At 39.7% G+C, this 13,233-nt stretch overlaps 1 protein-coding gene across 1 annotated transcript; it reads right to left on the bottom strand.

Moving 5' to 3' along the window:
* Positions 1-8: 8 nt before the first annotated feature.
* Positions 9-11,367, bottom strand: LOC307265404 (anthrax toxin receptor 2-like). The gene is made up of 17 exons (XM_080047132.1): positions 11,091-11,367; positions 10,301-10,372; positions 9,139-9,210; positions 8,916-8,997; positions 8,159-8,263; positions 7,534-7,602; positions 6,245-6,325; positions 6,088-6,148; positions 5,176-5,271; positions 4,347-4,416; positions 3,247-3,325; positions 2,875-2,970; positions 2,604-2,657; positions 1,551-1,646; positions 1,187-1,360; positions 892-972; positions 9-129 (listed from the first exon to the last, which is right to left on the bottom strand). The coding sequence occupies exons 1-17, from the start codon at positions 11,210-11,212 to the stop codon at positions 88-90; spliced, it is 1,452 nt and encodes a 483-aa protein (XP_079903258.1). The 5' UTR covers positions 11,213-11,367; the 3' UTR covers positions 9-87.
* Between the last annotated feature and the right edge of the window lie 1,866 nt (positions 11,368-13,233).

Raw genomic sequence — 13,233 nt, 5'->3', positions numbered from 1 at the left:
CACCTGAATACAAGTAAACACATTTATTTACAATACACATCAAATAATAACGTTTTATCTGGAATAAAGTGAAAAAAGTGTTGAACATCATGTCTGTCTCTGAACTCTGGTGAAGTTGATGCAGCGGCCCTGCACACAACAAGACATGACAGTCAGATGTAGACACTTATACAAAGTATCAATCAAAAATAAACTGATTAAGAAGAACTCAATTAAATCAGAAGCAATACATGTACATTTTCTCTGCCATAACCGATAACCATAAGCCAAAATGTCAACTGAATTTATCAATGATGATAGAGACAGCCTTTTAAAACAAGCAAAATGTGGCATCGTCTACCAATTAAGCAACCCTGAAGTTGGCTATTGCGCCTGTTTGTACTTACTTTTAAAATAATGCAGAATAAATGCATCTTTTATCAAACGTAATCAATGTAACACTTAACACAGAGGGACAAAATATGAAGTCCAATTATCAAAATCACTTCAGTAAATACTGTGAAAAGAAAACAATCCTACAGCATTGGAGGCACCGTAGACTATTTGCATGATTTCAAACTGCAAGCGATAATATTGAGAAATATATTTTTCATAACATGTTGTTGCAGTACGGTGTTATCTGTCTGATGGGTAGATCATTAGAGGGTAGAGATTGAGCTGCATTTTTGTCTGTTATTATCTAATCAAATCACGGTGGAGTCAACAAGAACAGATCCAATTTCTAATCAAATTAACTGGTGACACTTTATGGCAAACATACTTTTCCTTTGTGACTACAGACAGCCAAGCTACTGTAGGAGAAATTATCATCAGAGTATTCTACAAAGAGAAGCAGCATTGTTCTTTCTTTTACCTAATAGTTGCTGGAGGGGAAAACTGCAGATGTCTCACCTTGTCCTGAGTTGTCGGCCTCATGATGGCCACTCTGTCGTATTGTCTCCTCAGTAATGCCCGCAACGCGTCGAAACGTCCCTGAAAATATAGATAAAGAACAATATACACAAGTCACACTCACAAAAAAGTACAATCAAATGTTACTGATGTGAATGAATTAACAGCAGTAATCGATTATAAATAGATCGACATTGAGGCTTCAAAGTGGTATATTGTGCTGCTCAGTGCAGATTCAAACAGTAAAGAGGAACATCAGCTAATGGAAAGTTATCAGTAATGACTGGTGATTTACCTTGATGGGGGTGTACCATTTGGACTGTGTTGGGGGGTTGTAGACAGGAGCAGCTCGCGGTGGGGGTCGGGGTATAATGGGCTCCTCCACTTCATCTGGCATAGTGACCACAGCATCTTTAGCTTTGGTCAGCCGGTAGCCCTCCTCTGTGGAACCCTTCTGCCCCCAACGCACCTGAAGTAAACAGGTATAAATTACAAGACATCAAAGACCTGTCTGGTCGCCCTTGCCCAAAACTTACAGTAGTTGTTCAAATGTTGAAGTTCACCAAAATGAATGTTTGAAAAAATACTGAATATCAAAAAAAGTAGGAGAGATAATTATTGATTGAATAATATTTTATATATATTTATATTTTATTTACCTCCATGGGTTTGAATCCTCCAGGACCTCTGCCTCCATAGTAGGATGCATCCACTGTAGGCCACCTGTGTTTGGGTGAAACATCTTCTTCTGGCTCCTTGAAAAACAACAAATGATAATTTTTCAATATTATCAACATTTTTATTATCATCCACAATATAGGCCAAGTAATTCAGTCCTCCCTTGCAGTAATTTAATATGAAAGCTGAAGCGATGCTCAAGTGATGCAGTACCACTTACAGCCAGTAGATGCTGCCACCATAATGTTTCATGCCACACTGCGATCTATAATTTGTCAGCCTCTCTCTAGAACTGTTTTTCTACTTTATGAACTAAATAAATAATTTATATTAAGTGACTTGATGGCGATGATAAAAAAAAGTTTATAAAAAAAGATAGTTTAGATGTGTGTTCGCTTGCTCAAACGTTGCTGATGTTTTTTTAAGACATTCATTTTGCCACAACTTATTTTCTTGTAACTCGTAGGCTATATACAGGTGCAGCAGCGAAAAACTTTTATCGGATAAGAAAATAACTCTTTGATGTTAAACATTATATTAACAGAGAACTTTACTCATCCAAGTTCAAATCTAATTTGCCACCAAAAGCTTCCTCACAAAACTGAATTAAATGTAACAATTCACGTAATTATGCTTCTCATAATATAAGGTTATCCACTTATGTAAGCACTTATTTAAGCGCTCTGAGTGAGAGAAGAGCGCTATATAAATAAAATGTATTATTATTATTATTATTATTATGTCGCTTTTAGTAGGGAAATATTGAGGTTACATACTGAGGAAAATACATACTGAAATAAATATTACACTGTACAAGTGTTGCTGGAGTTTTGAGGTCTTCAGACATATTTTTTCTTTTCTTTGCATCTAGGAATTAGGAAGGAAGTCGTCTCTTCTCTGCTACTTTGGAAAAAAAAAGTCCCTTCAGTCAGTGCCAAACGGCCATATGTGCAGTAACACATGTGGTGGATCTCAAACCTCAGGCTCAAATTGTCTCTTTAGAAAACCTTTTCAACAGTGTGTGGTCGACTTACAATGACAGGCGGTGGAGGAGGAGGCGGACGAGAGGGGGGTGGGTCTCTGATCACCTGTAGGGAACAATATGATAGTATAATCAAACAGCATTCAGCCTACTTAACATTGTCTATGTAAAAAAATTAAATACATTTTTAATACAGGAAACCTAGCACAAAACACTTCAAGTTGTGACCATTAAATAACAAAAGCACAGAGTACTGCCTCATGCTACGACAAAGTGGAAAGCATTGGAGATAAACACGCTCATATATAAGACCTTGAACTCACCACAGTGCAGCAGAGGGGCCAGAACCACCAGAGGAAAGCTAAAGCCAGTAACAGCAACAGAACCAAGAGCAGCCAGAGCACCCAGGTCCCATCTGACTGCAGCAAACACACACACACACACACACACACACACACACACACACACACACACACACACACACACACACTAATCAGCTACACACATTATACCGTGCACATGTGTTTCTACATCTGGTGTTATCATTACATTGGAACCAATACCATTCATACTCAGAGATAATTATTTTCACATTTTAAAAAAAAGAATGCTTCCTCAGCTATCGGGAAACATTATACTATTCATATTAGTAGCAGCATCAGAGTTAATATTTGATCCTTAGCATTGCTACTCACACATGTTGTGGCATAGATGGTGATGGGGCTGGAGATGTAGGATTGTCCATTGTTCAGGCTAACCAGCACTTCGATTGATCTGCGATTACAAGACAGAATCTATGACAACCACTTGAAAAGAAGAAGCATGCTCATCAGCTACAACATTTGAGACGGACTGCATTAAAGATAAACTGCTGCTAACCTCGTCAGTATCAGTGCCGAGATCATTGACTCAATTAAAAAAGGAAATCACTGCCATTCAGTTTCTTATAATTTTTTGGCCAGTTTCCTCATTCGCAGTTAAGTTTTGTTTGGTTCCAACTTTTCAGGTTGGACTCAGTTGAGATCGGTATCAACTTTGTCCTCGAGAAATGACCAAACTATGGATGAGTGTTTCAAACAGGAGGGAGTGTGACAGAGCGGGTGAGACATGATGGGAAGAGATAGGGTACAAATAGAGGGAGAGAGAGAGAGAGAGAGAGGGGGAGGGAGAGAGAGAGAGAGAGCGCTGTTTGATGTTAGAATCTGCTTTGGCTCGCTGTCTAAATGCCACAGAGATATTCTGGTCGGACTGGCTCCAATCCATCCAACACTTTGAGCTGCTGGCAGATAAGTCTACTGTAAACACTGTTCTTCTTCTCTTTCAACTCTCTATCAAACACACACACACACACACACACACACACACACACACACACACACACACACACACACACACACACACACACACACACACATGCATGCATTTCACAAAAAGCTATGACTTTTTCAATTCATTGCAAAACATACATGTGATACAAAGATCTTCATGACCAAGTATTTTTTCCGAACATTGCAGCTGTTGACTTTCATTCACATGTCAAGGGTTTTACTGCTCAACAAAAGGAACTAGGCGAAGAAAACAAGGACCAAGGACCATGCATAATGAAAGCTTAGGCACTATATCTGGTGTTCCAACACCAGTGTGGTTTCTCAGCTGTATAATAAGAAATTCTTGTGGCTGGTGTTTAATTGATGGGTATCTGCGGCTAAATACCATTAACATTAAATAACAAATGACCAGAATGCTTGACTGGGTGAGGAATATTTCGTGTGTGAGTGCGTATGGCTGGACTTACTGTCCGACCTCGTGCAGAACAGGAGCTGGACACAATAGATGGCCGTCTTTGACTACTGTTGGCTTTTGGTCTGAGAAGAAACAGAGACAGACAAACCCTGTTAAGGCCAATAGAGGCAGGATTTTCCTGCAAAAAACAAAACAAAGTTGATCATAGATGGAGAGATCACTGTCTAATTATACACTGAGCATTACGTGTCCAGTGTGCAGAATGATATAGTATATGTATTATAGTGTTTTCCATTCCATTGTCTCTGGTTTAACTTTTAATGGGTATGTGTTTCAGTAAAAATTAACATTTTAATTTTATTCTATGGACATTTCTCCCAAATTCCAAATAAAAAGTGTTCTCACGTCAGTAATATTGTAAACACCACAACCAGGTTCAAATGAAAATTCCAGCAGAATCAAAAACAAGCTGGTCAAAAGAAGTAAACGCAAGATACATTTCTAGTTATGTGTCCTCTCAGTGACACTGATCCATCTGTTAATAGACTAATGAGAAGGAGAACATCTCCTCCCTTCTTCCGTCTGCCCGGCCTCATAATGCCCGCTCTGTTCTCTGGCAGAAGTCAATAAAAGCAGCCACTGTTTGTGCCTGCATGGACGTCATGACTCTGAATTTCCACCGCAGCAGAGATGTTCACATTTTATCACATTCACTTCATAGATGATTATTTCCCAAAATGCAATGCAGTACTATAAGGGCAAATGTTTGAAGCATAAGTAACAGCGCTTCTTCATTTCACATAGGTGTATCCTTATAGCATTAGCTTTCAAAAGCCAGTTGTAGCCTATATCAGCTGTATCAGTGTGTGATATTTACTGACCGTATGTATTTTGATCAACGGTGATGGAGCAGATTATGTTGTCTGTCCTCCTGGAACCGCTAAAGCCCCTGCCCCTCAGCACCACGCTGAAGGACTCTGGGAAACATCACATACACATTACACAACTGTACAAACGGAGACAGCAAATTAAACCGCAAATATGGGGATAAGCTCATTAAAGCCAACAACACTCAACAACCACAGCCATCCTAGCAGCTCTTTGAGGCTTTGTTTCTTATGCTACTTTGAGCTAAATGGTTATGCCAGCATGGTAACATGTTGTCAGTGAAAAATGCTAGCATGCAAATTTTTACCATAATCCATTTTAGGTTAGTTTTTTAGAATGCTAGCATAGAATTTAGAATCAAACACGATCTAGGCTACAGCTGAGGTTGATGGGGAAATTATCACTTTTGCAGGTGTTTGGTCATAAACCAATGTAGGCTATTTGACAAATATAAATGTTCCCCTGATGGTGATGCTAGATGGAAAGTTACAGGATCAACAATGTTATGACAATTCATCCTGAGGGTGACATTAATGTCCATACCAAATTTCAAATAAATCCATCCAAGCTGTTTAGATATTCAACTTAAAACAACATGTCAACCAAATGGTTGCGCTAAAAAGAAGTGAAGGAATCACCAATCAGGTCATTTGGGTTCATCATTTGGGGACCATAATTATCTGTATGGCTGTATGCATCTTCATAATGTTAATGCCAATCCAACCCCTATTTGTTCAGATATGTCTATGTGTTTGGACAGATCCACATTTCCATCACTAGAGACACCCTGCTAGTGCAGCTTAAAATGCATTTTACACAACAGTGGATTTTCATTTGTTTACATTATTTTTTGCTGCATCAATAGATTCAAACTGACAGATGCATCGAAACTCTTCTCCACTTACCATTCACACAAACACTGGACGGCTCTATAATGAATACATCTTCGCATGTCTGCTTCAGGATCTGTGTGTAGAGAGAAAGATAACGTTAACTCAGATCTGATGTCACTCCCAAAAAGTGATTTTGTTTGTTTGTTAGTTTTTAGTGATATGACCTCACCGAATTGACAATGTCCTTGAGGGCGTGGAACCCGGACAGCACTGGGAAGACCTGCTTCGTGCCGTCTGCTATTTCAGCAAGCTGCAGGGACAGAATTCATTTGTATTTTAAGGTTTATTATATGAAGAACTTGACATTTTTTAGTGATCATTTCTTTGCTGTCCTGGCTGGGAGGTCTTCTGTTTGTTTCAGTTCAGTGCTTTGGCAGCGGTTAGGGAGGGAAAAGTGGGTTTTATAAGAGATGAAAGCTCCGGACAGCTGGCTAAGGGCTTTGATCTCCTGCTTTAATGGTAGCGGAACAGGAAGCTCTGCTGGTATTATCCAATTATAGTGATGCAATTATTTCCTCCTCAAACGACAAAGTACACTCAGCCAGTAGCCGAGATCGTTTTGCATCCGTTCACTACTAAAGACTTTGAAATACATCTAAATATAAATATGCTTATTAATACTTATAATACAGATTAAAACTGTCACTATAATGTGATCAAGCTGGCTGCTTTGCTGGCAAACAAAGCAGTGCTATGGCAGAAATTATTCGGGAGGGGGGGGGGGGGCGCGCGCAACAATACATGCCACTTAAAATAAGATAGCAAAGTATTATATTCGTGTTACAAAGTTTTTTTAAATTTCATAAAGGACAACGCATGACCTGCTGTTGACTGTAAACAAGATCACATATCGCAGCATTTCTACATACAGCGCACATTTATGTTTCTTAATCATTTATGTGTTTGGATAAAGCCTGTGAATTCATAACAGATAACACAGTCAGCAGGCCAGACATTGATGCGGCATGGTTACCACATCTTACGACCTATCAGGTTGCGTCCTCACTGAGATCACTGTTTTTATTACCCACACAATGCTCCCTTTCAATAACCTGATAGCGGCACAGGAAGAAATCAGTGTGTCTCCCACGGAAACCGTAACTCAAAACGTGCTGCTTTACTGCATTTATTCTGTGTTTTCACATGGACCAAAAGCAACGAGAACCACAAATCCCTGCCAGCTTCTCGCTGTTTTGTCCCTGTGGGTTTCTAGCTCAAGTCAAACAGACTAAGCAACCAGGTCAAGGTAGGTTAATAAATGTGGGCCAAAAACCACAACCACAACACACACTGACACACACTGACACACACACACACACACACACACACACACACACACACACACACACACACACAGAAAGACAAATACAAGCTCAGTGTTTGAACAACCAACAGTATCACCAACAGAGAGAGAGATAGTGTGTGTCCTTTCTCATAACAAGAGAGCGGTCCTCCTACCTGTTTAGGGTCAAAGTCCATGACACCGACACAGTAGACTCTGGCGCCAAATCCTCTGGCTTTGTCAGCCTGGGAAATACAAGACGAAATTCCAGAATCAAGTTTTGCTCCTATACTGACCACGTAAGACCACGTTTATGGTTGTTAAAAGATAATTTTTCTAGTAGCAGCTCATTCATGTCAAATTCTCTAGACCCATAATTCACATTTTATATCGGAGGTTGCCATTTTCCAAACCATTAGAAGGTGTTAGAGTGATACTGTAAATGTTGCTGTAAATGACTGTTGTCATTCAGTAAAGCGATTTGAGATGAGAGTGTTTGCTCAAAGCACCTTATATTGAGAGTTGTTGACTACTTCAAATGATTGCACTACCAAAATACAGACCCATTCATCAATATGGTACTGTATTTGTCTGCAAAGGGCAACAGCATTGACATATAACACAAAGGAGCCAATTAACACATCGTAAAAATACAAAAAAATAAACCCACAAAACAAATTAAAATGTGACAGAATAGCAGGACACAATGTATATGTGTGCGCGCATGTGTGTGTGTGTGTGTGTGTGTGTGTGTGTGTGTGTGTGTGTGTGTGTGTGTGTGCGTGTGTGCGTGCGTGGTACCTCCTCTACAGTCAGTTCTAAGGGGTAGACCTCCAGCTTGCCGTCAGTCAGAGCGATGATGATGCTTGACGACGGCGAGGTCTGCGCCTTCATCTGATCTGAGACCTGATGAGTGAGAGAAAGAGTTGGCCCAAACTCAGCGGAGGAAACAGCAAACTGTGCACAGCCCTCACACACACACACACACTGTGCACATGTGCAGCTACAAAAGGATTGTGACACGTTTACTCTTCTGTTCGATGCATATAGCTGAAACTTTTTTTCTTCTGCCAGACCGCACTGGAGATACTTGGAATATCTGACCAAAAACACATCATTCACTCTACCAATTTCTTCTGATTGTTAAAGCTGTAGTGTGTATCTTTTTCATATATATTAATGTTGGTTATAGTCAAGCCATCGCTAAACAAGATGACACAGAGTTGATTAAACCTATCAGCTCAACAAAACTCTCTCAGTATTTCTCAGTATGGCAGCGTTTACAAACTGGATGACCCCCTGACACTGGTGCAAGAGCTAAAAAGTGCCAACAAAATGTTTCAGTTGTTGATTCTACAGCTAAGAAAAGTGGATGCGCCAACAGTGTTGTTGTGATAACTTAAAATTCTTCATGGGGGGCGACGGAAGTTACCCACAATAGCTTTAAAGCAATGATTATGTTTAATTTCCATTCTAAGTGGCAGTGGCGGTTGAACACAATTAAGTGACCATCTGTGTAAGGAATATGTTTTTTGGCAGATCATCACAATGTACCCACCGCTTTCATGCCTTCGTGCATGTACGTTTCACCAGCAGGTACGATTTGGCTCAGCTCCTTCAAACCCTTGTCTATCTTTGACCTGCGCAGCCAGATGGCAAAACAAAGTGCAAATAAAGACTGATTAATGTTCAGTTTCAGTGGGATCTGGTTATGTTGTTGTTTTCCAGTAAGGATGGGGAGAGAAGAAGAAAAGGAGGTTATATAAAATTGAGGCCAGTACCTGTCTCCTGTTAGTGGAAGAATTACGGATGCTCTGGATGAGAAGACTATGTAGGAAACCCTCATCCTGGGACTGAAACCATACACACACACACACACACACACACACACACACACACACACACACACACACACACACACACACACACACACACAAACACACACACACACACACACACACACACACACACACACACACACACACACACAGAGGAGGCTTGTGAATCTTATCTGCGGTACAAATGCACAATAAACCCGAAACTAGATTTTGGATAAGTTTGGTCCTTGTGTCTACAAAAAAGATTCCGGTAAGTGCTGCTACGTTTTTGTTTGCTTTTGATTGGAAAGAGCAAAAGTATTTGGTCTGGTAGTGCGTGAACATCAATGGCAGTAACATATAATAGGGTTAAAAGAATATTTATACATAGTACATACACTGTTTAATGTAGTGGAACAAAGCATGACATTATAGAACAACATTACTTTTTAGGAATGTGTTTTTGCAAGGTGGTTCCTTTGTTATTGTTTGCACTGAGTGGTCATATGCTCAACTGTTTTCTGTTGTGCTGGTAGCCTACTTACTGTGTTCAGTGACAGTAGAGTTACATTATATGACATGACGAACCCTTGCACTCCACAATAACAATTGCACAACACATAGGTGTATGGTGTAAAGTGTAGAAAATCAGTGTTACTTCTTTGTTCTACCCAGCCAGGACTGCCTGCTGTGGTTCGTGCCACCTTCAACATCTGGCCGGACGTTTTGCTTTCGTATTTAGCTACCCGGCTATTATACCTAAAGATATCCCACACTGCACTGTTACCCACAGGGGGTTTGGAGCAGTTGGTGGTGGCCTTGTCTGATGTCTCCCGCCCAAAATAAACATTGACCTACTTTTCAGTTTGTGTACTATAATTTTAAGGTCTAAGTATAACAACTCCACACTCTTTAAATAGTGTTTATTTTTCTCTATTAGTTTAATTGTATGCTGAATTACTCTTGTTAAAGCCCCTCTAGCTAAAAAGCCCCTTTTCACTCAGTGAAGTTGTGTATTACACCATATTTTAGTGTTAATACAGCGCAAAATCTGAGGAGGAGATGAGAGGAGATGAGGGGCAAGAGAGAGAAAAAGAGTAGAGCACACAATAGCCACTTGACGTACCTGACAAACCTGTTGGTGAGCTGCTCCACAAATCCATAGATCTCATCCCAGTGTCCAAACACACTGCCTGACCTGCAGGAACATGACAAGTCAAGTTAATTTGATTTGAATATTACATATATTATTAACAAATCTAAAATGTCCTCAGGCAGCAGCAAATGGACAAATGTTACTGTGGAACTGTATGTAGAAATCTCACATTTGATCAGGTTTCTAAAAACCTCCATGTATCTTAAATCTGCCCCAAAAAATAAATAAATACATATTACACATGCATAAGGACTATTTTAAACAGGATGGGTTGTAATCAGTTTATTGTGTAGTTGCCATGGTAGTTGCAGACAATGAACAGAGGACAGTTCATGTATTCTCTTGTTGTTGGAAAGTCGTTTGGCTTAGTATGGCACAGTTTATTTATAGGCTACTTAACACCAACTTAATACACTGCGAGGAAACACTGCAGGCTTTAAAGGCAAACTTTCTCTATGTAGACACTCCAAACACTGACGGCCAGAACAGAACAAACTCAAAGGAACTCTGTCAAAGCTGCAGTGAAACAGCAGAGGGACATTGGGAAATAAACACAGCCTTACATGGAGAGAGCACTGAGTCCAAGACGGAGTATCTGCCCTTAGGCAGCACATATTCAATGAATGCACTGTGTGTGTGTGTGTGTGTGTGTGTGTGTGTGTGTGTGTGTGTGTGTGTGTGTGTGTGTGTGTGTGTGTGTGTGTGTGTCTATTAGCTCCTTCATCCCTTCAGGCAAACACGATCTGTAATCTCCACTCACTTGTCTAATACAAAGTAGATATCAAACGCTCCATCACAAGATGCGTCGTCAGGCACAGATGAGTTCACACAGGCACTTAGAAAAAAAAGCAGGACTTTGCAACATATCCATATCCGATCCATAATCTGTGGCGTTTCATACCAACAGTGAGTTTTTTTTGCTTTGTTTTTTTAAATCCCAGCAAAATCATCCGATGCAGCAACAGAATAAATCCTTCATGGTGTTCACAGCATCAGTAGCCCGGTGGTTCACATGCTGAATCACTGCTGAGTGCACTGCAGCCACACCACACTGCATGCTGCTCCTCTGACAGCGGGACAAACTGGGCAGGGCACACTCACAGCTGCTACACACTACAGTCAAACAAACTAGCAGCAATATTAAACAGAACACGAGGCCTACTTCCCCCAAGGGTTCTTCAAATTAAAAGTGTATATAGCCCTTTATTACAATGTACCAATAGTCTATTTTTCATCTGTTGCATGTGGGCAGATGTTACAGTAACACTTAAAAAGTACATCAGGTAGCAATATGTAATGTTAGAAAAGATATCATGACAAAGCCATATTGCGGCAATGTCAGGTAGGTAAAATATGAGTCAAATCATAAAGAAATATAAACAGGCCATATTTTCCAAAATTAAAGCACTGTTGTTAATTACAGAGGACAGTAGAACCTACATCAGACACACACATTTCAATACCAATTGACTACATAACTATAAAGTAAAAAAAAAATCAATATGGAGTAGGATAAATATGATATTATTATCATGCAAACATTTTTTTATATGGAGTAATGTTATGAGGTTATGTTGCAAAACCATGTGCAAAACACAACACAATTGTATTTCTATATTATACATCTTACTCCACTATGCTTTTACTTTGAAGGCAGAATCGTTTTTGATTACTGTGCTGTAAGCACTATCTTGACTTGACTTTGGGTTACCAGAGTAGCTGGCATAAACAGTGGCTGAGGGAGTTAACAACGATTCAAAGAATGGCAGAATGACGATTTGCATGACTAAATATAAACTATTACAGAAGATATGTCAGCCATAAATGTTCCTGTGATTCAAATCAGTGAAGTAAAGGGTGAATCTTTGCTTCTATCAAACAATGATTCCCTTTTCCTCAGCACTTGGAAAGGGTTTTTATCAGATTGCCGTGTTTCAAGACTGAATAAAATACATTTCCCATCAGTAAATGAACAATTCAGCTGTGGCTCATTCCAATACATGTTTCACTGTACCAGATGCCTGAATACTTTTTTTTCGGTTTTAGTACAAACATAAAGTGCATAGTGTTCCTTTGAATCTGCTGCAGATAGAAAGCAGAAATGAATGGGCCAACACCACACCCTCGGTATGTCAGAGTGATTTGCTGTTTTGCATGTGTCTGATCCAAAATTTGAAATGTTTTGAAATCAAACCTATTCCTTTGTTTCAACAGGATAAAAAAAAAATATTTTTTCTTTCTTACTCTTCCGAACATCTTTCTTTCAATGCCAGGACATGACCATGTCCTCAGGAGAAACCTCTGTCATGTTTAGAGACAGAAGCAGCAAACCTTTGCGTGTATATCATCATTCTAAGACGTCCAAACCATTCCAAGGGGTTTTTCTGTAGTGAAGAAGAGCTGTAATTACTATTCATTGTCTTTGTGAGGATGCAATGCACTGACTGTGGCTGTGGCTCCCCAGTGGGTTTATTTCAACTTGTAAGGAGGATGAAGTCATGACAGTAAACAACTTGAGTAATTACATACCGAGGTCATTGTGTCAGCATTACGGCTTCTCTTGTATGCAACGTTGTGCTAGCCATGGATCTCCCTTGGATACTTTGTGGCTGTTGTTATAGATGATGTGATATGTGCTTTATCTTTTGGGTTTAGCAGCTGGACAAGAGGACAGAGACTCTTGTTGCATGTCCCATTTAATTGTTACTATTTTTCATTTTAACAAAGAATAAAAAGTAATGTTTAAAATGATTATGGCATGAAAAAGAGGAAAAATAGACGGCAAAGTAATCATCAGACATGCCTGTGTGACTGTCTGTGTGTGTGTGTGTGTGTCTCTTTTCCAATCAAAAGCAAATAAAAACATAACAGCACTTACCGGGATCTTTTTTGTAGACACAAGG

Source organism: Ammodytes marinus, assembly GCF_949987685.1.
Source record: "Ammodytes marinus genome assembly, chromosome: 18".
NCBI lineage: Eukaryota > Metazoa > Chordata > Actinopteri > Uranoscopiformes > Ammodytidae > Ammodytes > Ammodytes marinus.
This window is presented reverse-complemented; position numbering and strand designations above follow the sequence as displayed.